The 23,869-nt window shown below is 40.7% G+C and overlaps 1 protein-coding gene across 1 annotated transcript in view; it reads right to left on the reverse strand.

The window, feature by feature from the left end:
- LOC111670750 (forkhead box protein J3) overlaps positions 1–23,869 on the reverse strand; it is a 58,818-nt gene that overhangs the window by 12,757 nt on the left and 22,192 nt on the right. The window contains exons 4-8 of the mRNA XM_087179632.1: positions 18,061–18,135; positions 14,999–15,082; positions 9,826–9,927; positions 5,986–6,144; positions 9–75 (exon numbers count right to left, since the gene is read on the reverse strand). Of these exons, the coding sequence (XP_087035758.1) occupies positions 9–75; positions 5,986–6,144; positions 9,826–9,927; positions 14,999–15,082; positions 18,061–18,135 (487 nt within the window). The remainder of the gene's footprint in view (positions 1–8; positions 76–5,985; positions 6,145–9,825; positions 9,928–14,998; positions 15,083–18,060; positions 18,136–23,869) is intronic.

Below are 23,869 nucleotides of genomic sequence, written 5' to 3' on the forward strand. Positions count from 1 at the left end.
AGGGGGAGGCGGCGGGGGCTGGGCGGGCTGCTGAAGGCTCAGGGACTGGGGTGAAGGCTCTGAGTGGGTACTCACCTTGATGACAGACAGACAGACAGACAGACAGACAGACAGACAGACAGACAGGCAGACAGGCAGACAGGCAGAGAGGAGAGAAGAGAGGAGCGAGAGGGACATAATGTGAGAAGTACAAGAAGACAAACTGGGAAATCAGAGAAAATATTGGCTTTAGAAAAATATATCAAAGACTGAGAAAGGTATCATAATTCATTTCAATGAGACCAATAAGGCTGTGGCGCTCCAGTCATCCAGCAAAAATCTATTCTAGTTCAACTTTTATCACAAAATCATCCATTAAAGCTCCACATCGACCAATAGAATATGGCAAACGTTCATATTCCTGGTATATTACTGTTCACTCAGGACACGTACATTGAGGTTTTATTGCAATAATAATGATACACATTATAGTTTGGCATCGTAGCTGTGCTCATGTGATGCTTTGGAGCATATCTCTTCAAGCTTGGCACAGCCTGTCCCTCACAAACCCCCTAACAAAGCCTGAGATACACAACATTTGATGAACATGAGCATATATATATATATATATATATAAAGAAATATTCACACACACAGCTGAATGCTAATACCGGAGGAGGCTGGGCTGGTTTATATGGACCACCTAGTGTTAGAGATAGGATAAGGAAGGATTGGATAATATGCAGGACGCAGCTACTTCCTCGAGAAGCAATTGCTCCATAGTGTTTCCATGTGACAGCTAGCAAAACTGGCTACAGCTGCTTAGTTGAGCACAATACTGTGGCAGTGAGCGCCAAAATGGGTCTAATCAGAAAACAAAACACACACTCTGACTCTCACACACGCACTAAATAAAATCTATTCTAAGGCAAATTACACCACTGGTACCGGCTATGTAATGTAAAAACCATTCCCCATTCTAAAACATGTTATTTTACTTTTGAATGTTATTTCATTTTTTTTCTCCACAACCATTTGGTGACCCCTGGAAAATATCCTGTGAGCCTCAGGTTGAGAAACCACTGTCATAGATAATATTATAAAGTGTTTTGGCGTCTGAAAATTCTTACACTCAAACTGGATTTCCCAGATTGGATTTTTATCTTTTTTTTTTATCTTTTCATCAATACCTGCAGCAATTTTTTTTTTTTTTTAACACAGTGTTATTTTCTGCCTGAGTGGTTTTATAATTCAAAATTTTGCTCCTAATCTCACACAGATGATCTTGTTCTGATCAATCTGAACACAGAATAATATACAGAGGCACTTTTTAAAAATCTGTTTTGGGCTGATGATGCAACGTACACTTTAACACTGAGACAAATCTAAGTCGTATATATGCTACTTGAATTTCGTTCACTGGAGTCAGGTAGTCAGAGTTAGGTGCCATTAACAGCTTGGTTGAGCCAGTGTGCGACCTTCAAGGGAAAATGGCTGCTCACACTGAGCCTGGTTCTGCTCGAGGTTTCTACCTCTTGAAAGGAAGTTTTCCTCTCCACTGTCATCAAGTGCTTGCTCATGGTGGGATTTCTTTGGGTCTTTGTAAATAATATTATCAAGAGTCTAGACCCACTGTATATGAAAATGCCCTGAGAGAACTTCTGTTATGATTTGATGTGATATACAAATAAAATTGACTTGACTTGACAATTCAAAAGTGGAGAAGCCAAACCTCAAACTTCACTGTGAGAGGAGAAGAACAGGTCACATGATTGGCCTGCTTGGCCAAGTGAAGAGTGTGAGGCCATTAATGTCAGCACTGGAGTGGGCTGCTGCCTGTCAGTCAAAACACAGGGAAGCGAAGTGTTTGTAGTAGCTGAATCTAAATTGAGGAACCTGAATTTTATTTGGGAGAGCTGCACTGTAAAATAGATAGAAAGGTAAAATTCAATAATAATCACATTCCATTTCAAAGAATTTAATTAAATTGAAAGTTGTTGCCTTTCAAATTCAAATTAATTAAATCTGCAAATCATTTTTTAATTCAGTTATTCAGTGTGATGATTATACCAAATTTGATTTCATGTAATTAAAATGAAATCCTCCTTGGGCACTAATTTATTTTCATACAAAAACACAAAAACAAAATATTGTGCCTCAAATTTCGGTCTCATATTGTGAACGCAGCCCGTCTTCCTCCACCCTCAATCACTCATCCTCGCTGTCATCTTCCTCACCATCCACCCAGCAAATACAAGCAGTTTGCTCTGATCAGTGTGCCTCCATAAATATAACCCAACTTAGCATGTCACATCCCCCACACATCCACCTCCACCCACTAACGGCAGCCTTTCCATCAACTCTCTTGGTGCCTTTGAGATCTCTGCCAGTGATGCCACCAGTAATCACCGTCAGTCAGGAAGGTATCACCTGCGCCAGGTAATGAGGCAGAACTAACCCTGATCCCACTGGACTAGACCACAGATGAGGTCTGAAACGATAGAGGAGAAGGGCGAGGGGTGGAGGGGGTGATGCAGGGAGGAGGAAAACAAAAGATGGCCTCTAGAAATGAGAGGTTAACGAGATGAGATTGCACTGACCTTTGCTAATGCAGGTGGGAGGTGAGCGGGGAAAAGTGATTGATGGTAAAAAGGCGAGCAGCTGTTACAAGGGAAAAATAATGAGGGGGTGGGATTTTTCAGCACTTCTGTAATTTTGGACCAAATGTTTTTGGACCGAGAACGGCCTTTAAAATGGTGTTACATTTGGTTTAAAGGGACAGATAAAAAACACTTTGACAGGCATGTCAAATGTTCTACAAATTTTACAAAAGTCTCCATAATTCGATTAGACGTAATGGAACTTTAATGACTACAATGGCGAAATGAAGCTGTTGCAGCAGCGTGGAATAATAAATACACAGAATAAAATTGCCTGAATAAAAGGATTTACAAAGGAATATATCAAAGAGTTCACAAAGGTTTGTTCCCAGGGAGCATGAATGTACAGTACTTGGTCAAAATTTAAGTACTACACAAATTTCAGGTACTTGTACTGAACTTGAGTATTTTCAATATTCTGCTGGTTTATACTGAGCTCCATTTTGCAGAGAAATACTTTACTTACCGTACTTTTTACTCCACTACATTTATTTGACAGCTATAATTTCAAGTGACTTTCCAGATAAAAACTACATAAAAAAACATCTGATAAGCCAATCAAATGTAACACGTTGTTGGGTGGCATGGTGGCGCAGTGGTTAGCACTGTCGCCTCTAAATTACCCGTAGGCGTGAACATGAGTGTGAATGGTTGTTTGTCTCTATATATCAGCCCTGTGATAGACTGGCATATTTATTATATATTATATTATATATTATGTCACATTTCAGGCATCAATGAGTTGTCTGCAGTGGCGGTCGCTCTGATGTAACCTTAGTGGGTTTGGAATGTTAGATTTTATTTTTATTTTTTCCTCCTATCTTGTTCATTTTGTATTTATATATAATGATTATTTGTTGACCAATGTGTACATGTTGTTTAGTTCTGTTTTGTTTTGTTTTGTTATATTACTTACATCTTTTTCTACAACATTATTCACGTATTTGTACTGCATTTTATAGACATGTCCTGTTAGTTTTATTTAACACAACAATGCAACTTGTTATACAACGTTTTTGGCATTTTTGTGTTGTATAAAATCCAAAAAACTAATTTTTTTGGGAAAAAAAAAAGAATAATAATGTCATACTGGGGCAATTATGATTATTTTTACTTTTGAAGTACATTTTACTCAGAATACTGTGATTTTAATTTAGTAGGATTCTGAATGCAGTAATGGAGTTTAGTTCTTCCATCACTGGTGAAATCAGTGTTTCCATTGTTGAAACATCTTAGGAAGACTAAATATATATTGTATTGATCTTTGATATCATAAATGCAAGGATTTTCCAGTTGCCAATTAAAGTAAGGAAAATAAAAGATATTTTTAAAACAAGCCACTGTTATTATTTGTATCAACAGCCATTCTTAAAGGATTACTCTGAGATTTTTGTACCTGGGCTTTATTTTCCCATGTTCATGAGTGTAAATGATTGATAGGGCCAAAAAATCATTGTGATCAATCCACTATTGAGCAAGAATGGTATATTGGCTCTGTTCAAAAACTGTAATTTTACATGGCACAACAGTTGCTCTTCTACCACTGCCGTGATCAGATAGAATACTTTAAAACCTAGTAAAAGTACCACAGAACAACAGAAACAAACTAACAAACTGAGGCAGCGTTAGATCTGTAACTCCCATGTTCTGTGAGGTAAAATCACTGCTTTTGTCAATGGAGTCAGTGGAGGTTTTGTCAATGGGAAAATTCAGGTTCACAAATCTCAGAGTAATCCTTTACCACAGACTCCAGGTTCGATGCTCAATGCTCCAGCGACGTTGTCTTCATCTGATGAGCCTGTGATAAGCTGTTTATTGTTTACACTAAATATTTTGCTGTAAATCTGAAGTGCTAAGCATGGGACAGTTTATGTCCTGACAGATGGGTTGGCTAATATAACCCCCTCCTTCATAAAAAGGCAACTTATTATCGTCTCACACATACACTGCTCGAGACTAATCAATTCAAATAGCCGAAGGACCTTGTTTTGTAAAGGATGAGGAATCACTTAAACAGCCAGTGTGAAATCAGGCCAAATATGTCTCAGTGTATCAGTGGCCTGCCAAGTCTGGAGTGTACTTTACACTGGCCAAGACCGTAGGCACCATAACAGTAGACGATACACACAGACTTGATTTAAATAAACCTCACTGGGTGTGTGTGTGTGTGTGTGTGTGAGAGAGTGTGTGTGTTGCACGTACACACTGCTGTGCCTCTAAAAAGCCACAGAAACGGCACAATCTCAGTGTTTAGTTGCTGACTAACAGAATTAGTTTGATTTTAATTATATACAATTGTGCCCCTTTATTTCAAATTTGCTAATACTGGAGTGGTCAGGCATCACTGATATGCATCAGAGGTGGTTACAGCGAAACTGTCAGCACAGATGAACGACTCTAATGTTTAATGCAGTTTTATGTTCGCATCATAGAAAACACTTTTCCAAAGCGCACCAGCGTTTCCCAGAGTTTCAGAGTTTATTTTGTGCTGTTTGACCCCGAGGGGTGTGAGGGGTTGCAAACAGAACTGATTGTCGACTGCAAAACAAAATTCAATTCACAAGCTAAATAACCAGTCAAAATGAACGCAACATTCACCGACAGGCGACTGAGTTTTCAGTTAGTCTGCACTTTCAACTGCATTTCCACACTTCTGAGAGAAAGAAGTGATGAATACAAAAATCTTTTTGGAAGGGGGCAATTTGATTCGTTTGAGGAGCCCAATTAAATTCTCTATATGGGGAAAACTGATTGAAATTGTCCTTTTGACAGAATGTGTATCTATGCATCTCAAAGTAAAACCACAGCAATAAAATTAACGATTTCTTTTGCTCATACCATCTGCTTAACTCTACGGATACAGTACAGAATAGTGCATATGTCATCTGAGCACAGTGAATGTGCTCTGCAGAAGACCACTGAGAATACATTTGCTTGCAAAGTCTGAACATCAAACAGAAAATGAGAGTTTGTTCCAGCGTACACGTAGTGAGCTGGTTACCACCTCTTCAGTCTGCTAAGGGTGTGCAGCAGACACCTTCTGTACTGAGAGTGTCTGGACCGGTGACTGAATCATCCACATTATGTCAGAATCAAGTGAACAAAGAACATATGACACAAATCGATTTGGTTTGAATGCTGGTAGTTAAAACTTGTCATTTCATGATGTAAAAAAGAAAGAAAAGTGGGAGAAAGCACTGGCCCTGCTGAAGTGTCCTTCAACCAGACACCACGTCTGTAGCAGCTTCAGGTCAGCTGTTGTCCTTGTGCAGATAAAAAATAAGAAAAAATAAATACTCCTGCAGCAATCATTAGACTGTCAGCCGAAATGAAGAAAAGATCTTACTGGTGTGTAGCTGTGTACGTTGCTGCCGCTGCTGACGGCAGTGTTCAGGTTGTTAAGGTTGACGGACGCCAAACTCTGCTCTGAAAGACTGTTGCTGAGGCTGCCGCCCAAACTCCCTGGACTCTCACTGCCCTCTGCCTCAGGGTTGTACAGCGCTACCTACACACACACATGCACACACACGCACGCACGCACGCACGCACACACACACACACACACACACACACACACACATTTCTATAACACGAGGTAACATGAAAATAAAGGGTAACATGGAGTCATCAAAGGCAGTCACTCATGATTTTATCCCTCCTCCTTCTTACTTTCCTTCGTTTTGCCCATTTGCCGAGTCATATCCAGATTGAAGTGAACACTGCCCACCTCAAGAAGTTACCTATGCACCATTAACTTGTGAGACAACTCATGAGGAAATATGGAAATTAAAGTGCTGAAAGCAAATTAACCCTGCTGCTGCATAAAAGCCCAGAACCTAAACTCTTTTTCCTTAAATATGGTGATTTTAATTTAGTGTCCTGACCCAGCGACCACTTGGTAACAGGAATTACTTTGTTGTCTGACAGTAGGGCACCATTGAAGACACAAGTTTCCCTTCAGAGGAAGTGCACTGCATATTGTCTGGTGGTGACAGATCACAGAGCTTTTAAAAGCAGTGCCTCAGGATTATGTTGAATCATATTTCTCTTGTTTTGTTTGACTGTCAGTGCTTGTGAAGCATAGCACCAGCATTACCTCCAGGCTACATTTAACTGTATAGACAAATCTGAAAATATAGCCTTAGGGTGAGGCAACAGTAAAGGCTCTCTGGGGCAGTGCTCTACCCTGTAGAACATCCTGTAGCGGAAAAAGAAGTGTTTTTGAGCGGTGAGTTTGAGTGTTAATCCTGAGCATTTCTGCGAGTGAGTGAATCTGCCATTCTCCTTGCTGTGTCACTGTAGTAACTAAAAATGATTCTGTAGTTTACAAGAACATCTAACATGTACATCTATGTATTAGAAAAGAAAAGACCTCATAATGTTTCTAGAAAAGGCTTCAAGTAGCAAAGCCTCATTTACTAGGAATTTAGGAATTCAAGTAAAAACATTATAATATCTGAATCTAATGATGACTATAATAATCTTTGTCAAGGAAAATACCTTCTGTTATCCCAATTTCCAAGTATCATATTATAAGAATGTCTTTTTCAAAACCACAGGCCCTCCAATGCAAACAGAATATTAGTGAGCAAATGTGTTATTGCAGAGGCTCTGATGCACTGCTGCGCCTGCAGGACGCCACCTGTCTGGTTGTGGGTGGATTTCATTGACGTTGGCATCGGCATCGTTATCGTCAAGGTCTTCCTCACGCTGCTGTGAATCATTGTTTCCAAAATGTATAGTGGTGACTAAGAACAATCAAGTTTTAGTCTCTACTGGAGTAAAACAAATTAAGTGCAAACTGCTTAAGGTGAGTGAACAGTTTCCCGTTGTCTCTTCGCAGCAAACTGTCTGGGGAAATGTTGATGCCGATTTCCTTGGCTGCTCATGATGTTCACCTCTCGCTTTTTATTGTCAAATTTCATGACTAATTTGTCTGTGTATGTTATAAAACTGGAGAAACTTTATAGAGTTGGTCAATACGCGAGAAAAGTAACAGTTTTAGGGATTAGTCATAAAATAGTAGGTAATTTAAAATATTAGCAACTATTTAGATCATATTCCAATTACACGAATCCATTACCCATCTTTTATATTGTAGACTATAAAATGTGAAAATGAATGACAAATACCCATCACACATTCCCAAACAGTCAAACTTCCGATGATCTGAAACACAGAGATGCTGAAAATCTTCAAATTAAAGAAGCAGATTAACCAGCAACTGCTTGAAATCGTTAGTGGCTCAATCACAATAAATTGGTAATAATGATTACAGGAAGCGAATACATAGCTATACATAATGCTGTTAAAATTATTACAAAAAATATACATGTATTTCATTTTACATGACAGCTGAATCCCCTGTCATCAAAGGAATTTATAATGACACATTCTGGGACGTTTGAGTCAAGATCTGTGAAAAGAGTTGAATGGAAAACTGGAATGAGCTGTCACGTCCAGACGTTCACATCTCGTCCAGACCAAACACTCTGAGTTATGTGAGCTGCTGCTGTGGGACAAATTTCTCTTTGGTCGGGGTCAGACGAAGAGGTCATGTACTAAACATCATCATTCTATATGTGTATGTGTGTGTGTGTGTGTGTGTGTGTGTGTGTGTGTGTGTGTGTGTGTGTGTGTGTGTGTGTGTGGCAGATCAGAAAGGCGTCAGAGGTCCCAGTTGCTGCTTGATCTTTGACCCTCATAGAAACAGTCACACCCAATTTTGCTTTTTAGTCAGCGCATGTATACGTGTTTGTGTGTGTGTGTGTGTGTGTGTGTGTGTGTGTGTGTCATTGTGTAAGGTTGTGTTTGAAGGTGTAGACCTGTAAAACAGTCCAAGCCACTGATGGTGAAAGAGAAAAACAGAAACTCCTTCTGCTGCAGTTTTCAGTCAAGTGTGTCTTATAACCAGTTGGTTATTTATAGCCTCCACAAAGTTCAACACATTCTTTTCAGTAGCAAGTACAAATGACTTCATCTGACTGACTAATTAATTTGTCGAAATCATCATTAAGCATCGTTAAGAAATAAAAAAATACTCATTACAGGTAATGGCCAATAAAGTAGCAGCATTCTGAGCTTTTCAACTATTTAAAATTTCTGTATGTAATAGTTGTGGATCCTGAAGCATATTATGACTAGTACATAGCAGCATCACAAGTGGACCACTCACGGTTCACCCACTCCCTGCCTTCAAAACTAAAGGAGCATGTGGAGGCTGTTGCTGTGGATATAGATGCATCTCTTCTGCTCCCCGCTGCCTAAATGTCTTCGCTCAGACTCAGACAGTCATCCATAAACTTTTGAAAAGAACTCGGTAAGGTTGGTAATTGGCCATGTAGCTAATATTAGCAACTATATCGAGACCTCGTTGACTCATGAGTAGCTGTAACAATAAACAAATAACGTCGTGATTTATGTTGCCTACACAAGGACTTCTCATTTCCTGTTTGAGTGTTGCCTGATTTACCTTCCTTCCTATTTGAATTAGATTCTCATTTTGCTGAGATGCAAGCAGACCCTAAAGTCAGAATCTGTCCCGGACTCTGACACTGTTACATTCTGGAAAACTGGCACCGTGACATATACATGTATGCCAAATTAGCTATTAGGTTATGGTGAACTACTGTGTTAAATTACAACCTTGTGATTTAGTCTCTTTCTTACCTGGGAAAAATTAAAATTCTCTTTAGGCTACTACGTTAAAGGTGAAGTATGTTTTCCTCAAATTGGACTGCTAATATTATTTTCATTATTAGTTGAATTGCAGATTATTTTCTCCTTTGATCAATTGATCACTTTGTCTATAAAATGTAAATTAGGAAAAATGTTGATCACAACTTCCAGCAGCCAAAATGGAATTGAACAGCGTAACAAATCCAAAGACTCTGACAGAGAAAACGATCACGTCTTCACATCTGAGAAACCGGAACCAGCAAATGTTTGTTCGCCATTATCGCTTGTAAAAGGATTTTGATCAATTTATAGATTATTTGACTAATCATTGCAGATCTACCGTCAACAGTAAACACATATATGTACGACTAGAAGAGTCTGGTGCCTACGACCATTCAAACTATCCATGTTGTTCCTACCAGTGAAGCTCAAATGCAATCAGGGATAGCTGAGAAGAAACAATGGGCATTTATTGCACTCTTTCACAACTGACAAGCTGGTGTCGTACCTTGTTGGTCACAGCATTGATGGCCAGTGTGGGAGACGCCCCTCCTGACATGATGCAGTCCATTCTCAGAGACTCGGACTCTAGGCTGTAAGGAGTAGACGCCTGGTGGGAGAACAGGGAAGAGGACAGCTAATGAGGACCCCAAAATAATCGGAGAAAACAAGCTGTTTGTATTGATATGACTGGATCTCCTACAATTAAGTCAAGCACATTGATTTCGATCGGTGGGAGACGTAGGAAGAAAACTGGTGAACAAATAACAAGAGGCATTTGGATTGTCTTAAGTCCCACGATGATCTCCATGACTACAGAACATGTACGTTCACAATGCAAACAGTTGTCATCAAGAATGTTAACACAAGATTTAAAAAAAACAGTTTTACTTCATTAATATACAAATGAATGCAGCAAGGTACACCGAAATACGTCATCTACTCCATATGGGGCATGTAATAACTTTCATATATGTATTGTCTTTGAGTTATCATGTTCACAAAAAACAATCTATTTCTTCCTAATTAAGCTAATTAGCTCACTGAATTTCAAAAAGATTTTTATACCAACACATTCTCCTTTGCATACTACAAACCTGCCATCAGTTTGAACTTGTTAGAATTCAGTGTTAAGGAGTTATAGCAATTTCTGGGAAATCAGCGTTCCCTCATTAATATGCAAATATATGCCAGAGGATGCTCCAAACTCTAATCAGATCATCTACTCTATATGAGATACCTGTGGTGTACGTATGAAGTTTCTGCTACGTGTTGTTCCTGAGGTATCACGTTCACAAGAATGTGAGTCACAGAGTACCACGGTGGCAGGAGATAAAAATCACACTGTAGCAAATGAGTAGATGGCTGCTTACCTGATATACACCTGTATAATCCTTCTAGAAACATAATTATGCTATACTGAGCTAATCAAGCTTTCATTAATGAATCCACAGGCGAGTGGGGGACGGCAAAATTTGATTTAGATCCGATACCAAGCCATACCAAGGCCAGGATCACAATCTCAATATCAGTACTTTTCATTGTTAAAGGCAGGTGATGTCCAGTCATGTGGGAGAGAAAAATATCATGTTTTAGAAGGGGAACACATCATTAATAGGCAACTTCTGAATATTTTTTAATTACCACCAAGTAATTTACCAAACACGGGTATTGCTTGTTACTGTTCCGTGTTAATCGGGACCACACCCTTGGCCATACAATAAAAGCTAATGACAACAATGTCAATCACCCAGACGTGAGCCCGCCTCACTAGTTGTGTTTTCTTTCTGTACACATATGGAGTTGAGCCTGGTAACATTTCAATACGTGCACAAATACTTTTTCCACACTAACTGTAAAGTGTTGCCTATTAATCAACATGCAAAAGTATTCCCAATATGTTCCCCTGTAATTAGAAATATGCAAGGGAGAGTGACGGTGAAAACCAGGATGGAAATGAAATGTGACAAAGGTTATGAGAATTTTCTGAACGCTGCAAGTTCATGAATCTGTGCTGAGCTTCCTGACTCACCACCGTGCCCCAGGCCTCCCACTATGTGAACTAGTTGAGGCGCGCTTCATTTAAATTGCCGGACACTTACACACCCTGGAAAGTGGACACATCACTTGCACTTGATAAGATAAATCAAGCCATCCTCATGTATTATTCACATACCTACAATGTATTCAGCGGCAGTTCATTCGGCAGTTCATTCGGCAGTTTTTTTGTGGGGTTTTTTTGTTGTTTTTTTTCTTTTCTTGCTGTCCTCACAAAGAGCTAAAGTAGGGTTAACTGAGTGTGGGGATATGAGGAAGTATTCAAAGATCGATGAGGGGCTAAATTGCCGCCCGCAAGAAAAAAAAAAAAAAAAAAAATGGGGACGATATTTTTTTCTCCTTGTCTAACTCCTTTCAGGGTTCAAGACAGCTTGCCTGCCTTCCCAAACTGCTTACAGTAAGAGGATTGGTTGGTAACAATGCAATCTTTAATTTATGATAAACTCCCAGTGAAAACGGGTTGTTGGTTCCCTGGTGGAGGCACTTAAAAGGAAGACAACGGAGAGGTGAAGAGAGGAGTGAGGAAGGCTTGTGGGAAAAAGGGGGGGGGGGAGAATAGGTAGTGAGATAATTGAGTGGTGACGGACAGACAGACAGGCAGACAGAGAGGCATGCAGGAAATCAAAGAGAGTGATTATGCTGAGGGCACCGGAGACGCAGGTACTAAACTAAGTGTACACTCCCTGTCTACACAGTTACACAATGCATTTATGCAGCTGACGTTCAGCCTTGCTGCCAACTTCAAATCTTTTCATTTGCGCAGATGCTGTCATCAGGAGACTTTAAAGACTTTGACTGTGTAGCCCAGGTGCAACAAAACCCCAATGAAAACAGCACGACATATTTAGCCCACCTGTTTTTTTCAGGCGGTAACACTGCTATAAATCTTACCACTTAAAACCTCCCTGTTTCTCCTTAGCCCATGTGACAGCCCACAGTGCGTCTGCCAGCAGTGCAAGTGAGGCGTAAGAAAAGGGGTCGAAGGGCCCATCCATGTAAGACGAGATGACAAGCCTCTGAATTAATTAATGTTTGTAATAAAAAAAAAATCGTTGGTGAAGAAAATATGTCTAATGGCAGCCCCGGGGCCTTCTGTGGTAATTAACTGGAACACAAGCCTAGAATACTCTCCCTCCTCCCTCCTCTCCCTCTTACTTTTTTCCCTCCTTCCCCTTGCAGCTTGACTTTTTCCTCTCTGCTCTCTCTACCTTGATGTCTTTTTCACTTTTTTCCCCCTGCATCCTTTCTTTCCCCCCCCCCCCCCCCTTACATTTCTCTCTGTTTTACCTCAATTCTTCCTCCAATGATACAACTGTGATTGTGCACTTTGCCGCTCCACGCCTGCCTGAGTTCCCAGGAGAGGAGAAGGCTAAAGCAGCAACAGAGGCAGAGAGGTAGAGACAGAGGAGAGACTGGCACACAAACAGATAAACACACAAACACAAAGATAATGATCAAGATGCGCAAACAGTGACAGAGACACAGGATGAGAAAAGAAGGGAGATGACCAGTTGTGCCGCGCCGTGATGAAAGACTCTGCAGGTTTGAAATAACAAACACTTTGGTATACAGTCAGAAAAAGCCTCAGTGAGTCAGCTGCTGGATACAAAGATCTATGGTATGCAAAAAAAAAAAAAAAAAAGAGCAAATCTTCTGCAGCTAATTTTACTGACTGGTTGCTCAACCTTTGCTAAAGAAAATGTTATCATGCTACCTGAAGTCTAAGCATTGATACGACACCTGAGCTTCTTTTTCAGAGGACCTAGATTCCATCAGAGCACTGGTGTGCCACTGAGCGCTGCAGCGGCGTCTTTAATTATTTCTGTTTGTTTATTCCCATAGAGATGTATAGCATGTATCTTCTTGGAGCACAGTTATCGGTTCATTTAAGCTCAGTTGCGGTGACTTTCATCTGTTCAGTGTGTTGAATACTGAATGTGCTCGTTCGCTCTGGAAGTAGTTTTGATATTTCTAATCAGCTACTAACGAGACAGACAGCTGAATGCAAAATATACAGTAGTCAGAGATAGAGTCAAAACAACAGAGATGCAGGCGCACAGAGGTGATATAACACACGCGATACATCATGGTGCTCACTCTGCACTGCTTTTGTATTCAGATCCTCAGGTTAATGACTGAACAGCAGCTGCATTCTGCCGAGCTGATGCAGGGTTACATATATTTATAGCCTCGGCCGCTGTCAATCAATTTCCCAAAACTAATTTTCATTCCTACTTCTGGGTTCTCGCTATTCTACTCTGCTCTATCTTGTATCTTGTTCCTGCTGTTTCTGTGGCATCTTGAAAATTGCAAATCCAGGAGCCTGTGGTTAACATGTATTAACATGTAAATCAAACCCACCTGACCTGGATGAATATACAATCATGACATTGTTTAGCTGAGACTACAGGCTGTCACGCTGTTATGTCACATTGTATAGAGAAAATGGCACATGTGCTAGAGTGGGGGCATTGTTATCAGACACAGAGATTTCTCTCTACATTCTCCTATAGGAGAGGGTCCTGTAATAAGTGAGTCGATATCAATCAAATGGTACAAAGCAAGGACAAACCTGCCTGTTCAAGCCAGCCAGGAAAAAGGTGCATTTTGTGGTTGAGGTCTTTGATATTTTGCAGCAAACACAAACAGATCCCAGTCAATGCTCAACCAAATCATCTTCTGGTATGGTGGACAATTAGACTGATGGATCAGCAGCAACAAAGAAAATCACAAAGAAAGCAGAAGAATAACCTGCATGTTTCAGTCTCTTCATAGAGATTAATTCATTAATTACCATGGTCGAGAAGGTAGCCGCCCGTGTGGCTGTGACAGACTGTTGTTTTGCTTGAAACTGCTCAGTAACAGTGCAGGAGCGTGGAGTAGAGATGCTGCATCCCGTAAACCCCTTTCCCCAGTCACCCCATCTTCTTCTTTTTTTTTTTTTTACCTGATATCACTGATCTAGCCCATAATCCCAGATCTGTGCTGCAGGTGCACCATGTGCCAAGACGTGGGTACTGCTGGTCCACACAGCGCGCTGCTGAATACAATTTATTCTACTGAATCACCGAAAAATGACACAGCAACAGAACATAGCTGATTAATTTGCTGATGTGTTTTAAACTGTCATTTGTTTTGCATTATTCAGTGTAGAGTCCGGTCGACTGTCCCTTTTCACTGCTCTGTCATGGCTGACAATGCCTTCCTGGTCTGCTGGTCTGTCCTCGCATCATTATAGGTGTGTACACACATAAGCATTTGTCTACAACATCTAGTTTCCCACTCTCTTGTTTTTCTGCTTGTGTACCTTCTCACACTGATACATCATGAACACTCTCTGAGACAAATGCTCACATTGTCAGCAAAATCCTGGCTTCTGCCCCTTTGATGACAGCGAGCCTGAGCTGGTATAAGGAAATCATTTTTTATTTAAGAATGTGGAAACTAAAAAAAAAAAAAAAAGGTAAGGTAAGATCGTGTTTTTGCACCAGACAAACCTTTCCTTACTTTGGAGATGCCTGTAGAGATGTCAGGTGAATACTAGTTGAGCAGTGTACCACCACATTATAAGGCTTTTAAAACAACAAGCTTTAGTATCAAAAGGTTTTGGTTAAGGTACTTACTCTTTCTCCAGATCGCGGTCTCTTCTTTGGCCTGCTGGGTACTGTGTCTTCTTTAGGATTGGTATCTATGGCCCAGTAGGAACCCTGAAGAGTGACCCCAACAAAAAAACCAAACCATTAAGACTTCTGTTCGACTGAAGCTGCTTATGTATTTCTACGGTGCTCTTTGATTGCTCAGACGGTTTAAGCGCACTTCCACCTCCTTTACCGACTGTATCAGTGTGTGGCTGGTATTATTTTCACCTTGTGCATCCGTGTGAGCCATCCTGGCAAAATGTGGTCATGGAGACACCTACTGTAGCAGGAACTACCACAGAGGCAGGTGTTCATGTGTCTGTGGACAGATTTTGTCCAGAGTTTTAAATTGTGCAAGATGCAGTCACGAAACTTTACAGGTGTGTAGTTGAGAACTTCTGAGTATTCATGGGTCCGAACGCCACCAGGTCGACAGGCATCGCCGTCCCATCGCCCATTCTTTAATAAGTCAGCGGTGAAAAAAAATTCCTCAAAATCACAAATCACAAAAACAGAAACAGCACGGACGGAATAACTGAAAATACTCTATTACAAGTACTGAATTTAAAATGAGAATAGTGATACCTGTAAACTAAATATAAAAATGTACCTTAAGTATCAAGTATAGTAGGTGGTCCAGGTGAGCAGAGCTACAGCAAAGGAGTAGATAAATTCATGTTTTCAATGTTAACTCCCATAACAACCGTTTTCCAAAATCAAATATCAAAATTGTCTTTCAATATGGTGCTTCAGTAAACAAGCTACTTCCCATCTCCTATGATAATATCGATATCTTTGCCTCAGAAATCCCGTGTCTGTCAGCGTATAAACGCCATGTCTCAGGAAACGAGCGAGGATCATCACGTCACTCAAAAATTTCACAGCTGTGGGTTCGAAAAAAAAAAAACGCCTCTCACCCGAAGTCTGGTTTGAACTCTTCTCCTGGTTCTTTCCTTCAAAATCTTCTCTCATGAATCATTAGTCAAAACATTTATAGATTCGGTGTTTTTAATAAACTTGTCGGTCCGGCTGTTAACCCAGCACGGTACTGGCCACAAAACATTTCAAAGATTCTTACTGACCTCACAGAAAAAACACCACTTCAAGTTCATATCTATATGAATGCCCAGAGGAAACAACTTTACACTTAAATTGTTATTGTAAATAATGACCTAGCTTCTCCCCCACTGTTTTAGATGATGTTATAGTTAAGGAAGGTACATTTGAACACTGTATATTATATCATTCACTACAGTTTACATCTGTTATTATCTCTCAGAGTTATATTCATCACTTTCTCTAAAACACACAAGTATCCCCACCTGTTGTGGACAGCATTAATTCTCTTTTTTCTCAATTTGGTAGAAAAAGTCTGCCGAGGCTGCATCAGTTTCCCTAATAGGGGGAACCAAGTGTCACTAAACAGAAAAAAAGTGCAGTAGATGGATCTCCCTTGCATCCGATAAAACCAGTGTATCTGTTGTTATTCCAGCACTGTATCCAATCAGTTTTCTCTAGGTTTAGTTTTCCTGTGGTGCGTGCTCCAGCTTCCTTTCCCCAGAAAATCCACTGAAATCCTTTTGATACACAATGTTAAAACACAGCAGCCTCCAAAATAAACACATACAATGAGAAGGGAGGAAATCAATTGCTTTTAGGTCCTTGATTTCCTCCTGGTCTGATTTTTTTTTGCTCCCTTTCATTTTCCCCTCTTCCCTCCCAAGGAGGTCCAGAGCCGCAGACTGAATTCAGGAGGTTCATCTAGGCCACACACACACACACACACACACACACAAACGCAGACAAACACACACGGCCCGCTCCCCACCTCCCCCATCCTTGCCTCTTCTCCTCCCCCTGTCTCTCAGTCCCACATCACTGAACAGTACACAGCCAATTAACGTTAGCACATGCATGATTTAGCTTCTCCACTCTCTCTATGGCTTCAAACGGAGCATGTACATTCAACTTCTCTACACACAGATGACCTCCCCCCATGCTGAGGTATCGACCACTTCGATCCACGGTGTGAATTAAGGTGCTGGTCAGGTCCAAGTCAGGCTAATCGGGGGGGGGGGGGGGGGGGGGGGGGCCTCTCTTTGTGTCTTTGCAGAGTATGGGCCTCCACTCAAGCCCAAGGATTTTGTTTGAATTATTTAAACCTTCTTCCCCTTAATTCATTTTTCAATGGCTCCAAAACCCCTGCAGCCTGGAGACACCCCTACCCCAAACAAAATGAGCAGAGTTGAGAAAGCTCAATGAAAAGTTTGGGCTTGTCAGTTTTTGTAAAAGTGGTGGACTGTTTCTCACATTAACCCTGTGATGAGCCGAAATGCAGACATTTGAGCTTTTATTAAAAAACCTTGTGAGGACAAGCTCCAGCGATCAGCTGTAATTATATGCTTTCTCCATCTGAGCAATTCCTCCGATTCAGCACAAACAAGGACTTGACAAGTTGTTGTTATCAAACTGGCGTTGCTGAAGTGGACGTGGCAGCTCTGCTTCCTAACCACAGTCGTCGCAGTGGTGAAACATATCTAAGGCTTCCTCTGATTGTGTGTGTGAGAGAGAAACAGAGCCTAATAAACCATAACAGATGTGTGAATGGCCTCGTATCTGAAGGAGTGTACCTACATATACTTATTATTCATTACTCCCTGTACCACATTATTACTTGGCAGAATCAATATCGGAAGAGCCGCAGAAAACACAGAAAGCTGCATTAGGCATTCAGCACAGACGGTTATGGAGCTACAAATTGCTTTTAAGTGCAGACACTGTGTGTGTGTGTGTGTGTGTGTGTGTGTGTGTGTGTGTGTGTGTGTGACAAAGAAAGAGAACAAGTGAGTACGCGTGTCTCTGGGTGCACTTATACACAAATGTGTGCACATATGCAGCACAAGGGCGACTAAACACGTGAAAAGTAATCGCCGTAGCCTCTGCCTTATTTGTAAGCTTGCTGAAATAGGTTTGCATTTTCATTGTGTGTCACACCATAATTCAAGCTGAGCTTTTCAGTCGCATTACATTGTTCAGGAAATACTTACTTTTCCAGGGTCGTCTTTGGAGCGAGGCACTTTGAGAAAACACTTGTTCAAGGACAGGTTGTGTCGTATAGAATTCTGCAGGGAGTGACAGACAGCCGGAGAGAGACGGAGAGGGAGAAAGGAAGGGAAAGAAAAGGCAGGAAGAAGACAAGAAACAGGACAAAAAATAGTTGGAGAGTAAATCCACTAAATCCACTTTTCCAAGTAAGTAAATTACATTTACACTCACTTCAATGTACTGTCAACTGATTCTGGTCCCGGTCTATGGTTATCATTGGAGCAGCACTTCTTTCCAGAGATGACTGTATATTCTGTCCTTTAAAGCAGTGGTTCACAACCTGAGGCAGGGGCCCCAGAGAGGTCACAAGATAAATCTGAGTTGCCAAAAATATTTCTTCCACACTAGGGGTGGGCGATACGACCATCTTCTACCACTGTGCATGTTATTTTACATCACATTGTTCTGTAAATGCAATTAAGAAATGGTTTAAAATAAGAAGAATAGAAGTTGCATCCATTTTTAGGAACACATTCTTCTCCATTATTTTGGGTTGGTTGACACGCCTTCTGCTCTGTATTTACAATTTCATTCTCCTCTTCTGTTTTTCTTGTCTCTCTCTTCTTCTGCAGTGGTTGGCAGAGCCAGTATAGAGGCGCATTAGCGCCACTTCACGTGAGAACATGGACAGCAGTCTTGCTGCCCAAATCACGTTACCTTGTGAGGCAGCTGGATTCACGAGATCACTGCCTGTCCTGATGACATCACAGAGACAGTAAGGAATAGGTACCGCAGTGGAAGCGGTGTTAGGAAATCTCTACCGGTGGACGCGTTTCTACCATTGCATGGTATATACCACTGGTTCCCAACCTGTGGGACGTATATATATATATTGCAAGTGGGCCGACAAATCATTTGCAAAACAGAAGAATTAAATGTAATTAAACTCCTTTAACTGTGATAAACCAATGATTGGAACTTTCATGTTGTCGCTGGCCGGACCACATCGTATACTTGTTTGCTATCTCGGTCTGCGTGCTAAAAGATGACATCCATGGCAGAAACTGGAGAATCTATATGGATAGCTGGTTAGAAACAGGAAGAGTAAAAGGGAAACAGTCAGAGATTGATGATGAATTGATAAGTGATCTCTTCCCAACCTCTCACACACATCCAGAGTCAGGGTACTCACCCGCTCAAGCCTTATTAACATTAGCTAGAGATTCTAACACGTCTGGCTCTGGACCACTTGCCTTGAACATTAGTGAGGGTACTTGAAAATAAAGCAGTGTTCCACTTTCCATAGCTTACAACAATGAATAAAGAAGACGCTTCAGGTCACAGTTACACAAGAGTGAAATGCAAACCATTACACTGCAGACGTAGACAGCTGTAATGATTAAAACTGAGGGGAATCTCTTCTAACAGACGCAAATGAGAAAGACGATTTGTCAGAGCTGTGAGGGGCATGTGAGCGGTTGTGGGGTGTGCTCCGGGTTTCAATTGACTTTTGGAAAACATGAAGGAGGCGTGTTCAAGCTTAAAGTGGGTGTTAACCATTTTTAAAGCATGTAATGAATTCAGTTTCGGACATCATGAGAGGAAGCTGCCATTTGTACAATGCGTCACATCTCCTATTGTGTGTGATATACATATGTGAAAGGAGAGAGAGAGAGAGAGAGAGAGAGAGAGAGAGAGAGAGAGAGCCCACAACAGCATACGCTAACCTGACATGAACCTGTTCTCTCTTCAGGCTCCTTCTCCACTCATCTGCTGCTGTTAATTAATACCACTGGGGAGGAGGAGGGGAAAAGACAGAGGGATGGGAGGAATTTTCTCTTCTCCTTCTCTCGGGTTCCCACTGCTCATCACCGGTTTTGTTTCCCCTACAACAACCACCTTGTCTCTCTGTCTCTAGCATACCATAACAGCCTGGTCCACCTCTGCCTCGCCCTGTTCCTCCTGGAGAGAAGCTCCGGCAGTTTTCGGTTGCTCTACTTAGCGGATCACTGGCTGTTTGCGGCCGTCCATCAAGGAAACGCGTCACAGTCGGGTGATGAAGAAGTCAAGGAGGACTGCCACCAGCTCGGCACACAAAGGCAACCATCTGTTCCAAAAACTTTCCTCCGGGAGGTGGTGGTGGATCATTAACACTGAGTCTGCACGTCACTTCAGCAGCCAGCCCATCTAGCTTTGCTAACCTCTACCTACTGTTTGCTTATTTACACACTATTTTCTTTATTACCCAAGCAGTTTTTGCACACCTGTGCACTACTTGCAATGCCTGCACAACCCTGTATATTTCAGACTTTGCACACTCTGGCACTTTTCGCTCCCAGGCATGTGCGTTCTCTGTTGAGGCGGGGCGGTGTACCCAAAAAGTTACAAATGCAGATGTTAATAATCTTTTATTGACCTAAATTTGTTCATGTCATCAAGTTTGGTAATCGTTTTCCCCGCAGTGTGGAGTCATAAACTGTTCCCTTACAATAAATCAGGAATTTTTAATATTATTTCTAGGACGGTTTGGGGCACAGGAAGCTTGCTCTCCTCGTGAGTGAGTCCATCATGATTAGTTAACCACATGCATTAAAATTAACACCCTATAACCCACACCGATGGTAATGTCAGGATACTGAAGAACACACGTTTTCAATCAATTTCATTTCCTGAAGATGTTAATAGTCAGTGTTAATAGTGTGACATAATTAAAATATATTATAGTGCATCATAAGGTTGCTGCACAAATTTACTTGCTCATAAACTTCATGTAAGAAAAAAAGAATTACATAAATTATGATAAGATAAACCTTTATTGATCCCACACCGGGGAAATTCGCTTGTTACTGCAGTATAGGAAAGAAGGTAGAAGAAAAAAACAAGTAATAACAATAGTATAATAATAGTATATATAAGTAGAAAAATAATAAATCAACCATAAATAATAAGGTATGTACTTTATAAGTACTTGCAAACAGAAAAATAAGTAAGTAATTATGTTTGTGGTTTGCGACTTTGCTACCACTAAATATATTGCTGACCTAATTAAAGTCCTGTTGTGTATTTTGCAATTAGAGCGATACAAAAAAAAAACATGGTAAAGACAATGCTTCAATGCTTCAATGCTAACATGATCACATGCACAACGCTGACATGCTGATGTTCAGCAGATGTAATGTTCACAATCTTAGTTCATCTTGTTAGCATACTAGCATTTTGCTAAGTAGCGCTAATTGACGTTGATGGGAACAGTCAAGTTTTGCTGGTATTTTGGTCATCAAAATAAAGTCTCGGACAAATCTCAATTTTGACCAGATTATGGCGCTACATGGGACATTAGTGGATCACCAGAGTCATTACAGTTCAGTCTGTAGGGCGCATGAAAGTCAGTATCAAATTCTATGGAAATCTATGCAAATAGTTGTTGACCAGCAGGCCATCATCGCCACCCATAAAGTCAAACAGTTGCCATGACTAATACTCTGATCTTGATACGAGCCAAAACATTGTCTGGGATTGTGTATAACGTGTCATAATATGATATAGCTCATATTTGTGTTCTACTGCTCTCACTGGTGTGTTAGAGTCAAATGAACAATGAATGCCTCTGATGGTCTTTATCAAAATGCTTTAGTCATTATCTTCTTCAGGCTCCAATTGTCACCCACAAAAATACTGTCACCATTACATCGATACATGTTGATTTCAGGTTTCATGGTCAAGATTTATCAGATTTAATTCACTTTCTATTTATAGTGTGATCATTTCTTCTATGATCATTGTGCTCATTCCATTTCTATGTACTGCGGGGATTCTTTGCAGCATGAAGTCCATACACAACCTACGCATGGGCACACACACACACACACACACACACACACACACACACACAGACACGCAGACACACACACTCAATGACAGGAAGCTGGACAAAAAGAATTACCACGATTTCACCACTCAAAGAGTTGCAAGGACATGCATGTTCAAGACTGTGTGTGTGTGTATGTGAGAGACAGAGAGAGACAGAGAGATAGAGAGAGAGAGAGAGAGAGAGAGAGAGAGAGAGAGAGAGAGAGAGAGAGAGAGAGTCTTTGTGCATATAAATACATAGTGAGAAGGGAGACGATCCTTCCACCCGGAAAGCACATATCGTACATGTGGATCCATGAGTGCAAATGCCTTCTTTCCTACATGTTACAGAGACAGTAATCTCTCACTGAATGGAAATGGTCATCATCAATAAATCTACTGATTAGCAGTGCTGTGAAGTAAGATAATGAGATTCACTGCTGTGTCCTCCTTCCACCCACTCCTCTCCCTGCCTGATTAATGAGCTTATTGGGCTGGGCTGAGGCCATGCCATTCTGCCCAGAAGCTGATAGATCACACAGTCATAAGCGTCGTGTGTGAGTGCGTCTATGTTTGTGAACGTAGGAAGGAGACTGAAAAAAAAAAAAAACGACAGGTTTAGCCCCGCCCCCAGCTTTGACAAGAAAAACAGTAAATCTGTGTTTTGCTCTCTATATGCAGAAGTCCAGACAAACTCGTGGCAAAGTGAGGCAATGTCTGTTTATGTTTTTCATATACTTTTAGACTTTGAAGCTCAAAATCAAGCTCAGCTCAAAAAAACTATAAAATCAAACATGACAAAATAATGTTGTAAATTGCACTGAAGTAAGGTTGAAATACGCATATACATGATACTCAAAGAAGTTAGAAAAAGTATGATTCATATTGGCCAGTAAGAGACAAATTCTATTCAAAAAATTGAACAGATTCTGATACTGTGTTGGGCAATAATTAAATCTCATTATTTCTTGTGTTTCACCAGTGAAACCTTATCAATAATCGTTATAAAATACTGATATTGAGTTACAGTAATAAATATGTCAGCGGTCCAAATTCATAAGTAAAATAATTAGAATCTGTGATTAAATGACAACAGAAGTTTTATTACTATATCACACAGAAAGACAGATTGAGTTTTGGTTTGTTTCTATGTATAAACACACATGTAGACCAGAACGCACCTACAGCCATTCATCGTACAATGTGCTATACGTGTGCAGTTCATCATTTTTAGAGACTGGAGATTAAAAGCAATGCCACAGAAAAATAAGGTCAAACAGCAGTTTTTACGCAGTTATTATTAGATATGAGTCTTTGTGTATGCACGTGTGGTATATACTGTTTGTGTGTGTGTGTGTGTGTGTGTGTGTGTGTGTCTGGTAGCAGGTGCGGCTGCTGCTCCTGCTGCTGCTTAACATAGGGTGCAGCATCCTAGACTTGAGGAGGTTAGTTATATAAGGCAGGCTTGATAAGCATGGATGAACTTTTTGACAAAATCCGATATGATATAATGTGATGTGTGACAAAAAGTCAGGTTTTGGGAACATGCTTTTGGGTGGAGAGGAATGACAGAGGAAAGGAGTGTGTGTTTGTGTGTGTGTGTGTGTGTGTGTGTGTGTGTGTGTGCACGTGTGTCAGGCAGAGAATGTGATCAAAGACTGAATAGTGAGTTTCAAGTTTCACAGAAATGGTTGGAGAGGTTAAAGTTTGTGTCAGAGAGCCAGAGCCAGAGAGATATTCTGGCTATAGCAGTGTGTGTGTGTGTGTGTGTGTATGTGTGTGTGTGCAGATACACTAAGGAAACAGGTCACACTGAGAAGACTACAGTTACGTAAGTGGGTAGGTTTGGAAGATTTGGGTCATGGCAGCTGAGTTAAATACAAAGGGGCAACATAAGATGGCATTTCCTCTAAACAGAATGAAACAGTTTTGAAAAGTGATGTTTCACAAGTGAAGTGACAA

Source organism: Seriola lalandi, unplaced genomic scaffold, assembly GCF_002814215.2.
Source record: "Seriola lalandi dorsalis isolate HSWRI2012SDOR001 ecotype SW California unplaced genomic scaffold, Sedor1 jcf7180002054861, whole genome shotgun sequence".
Classification (NCBI taxonomy): Eukaryota; Metazoa; Chordata; class Actinopteri; order Carangiformes; family Carangidae; genus Seriola; species Seriola lalandi.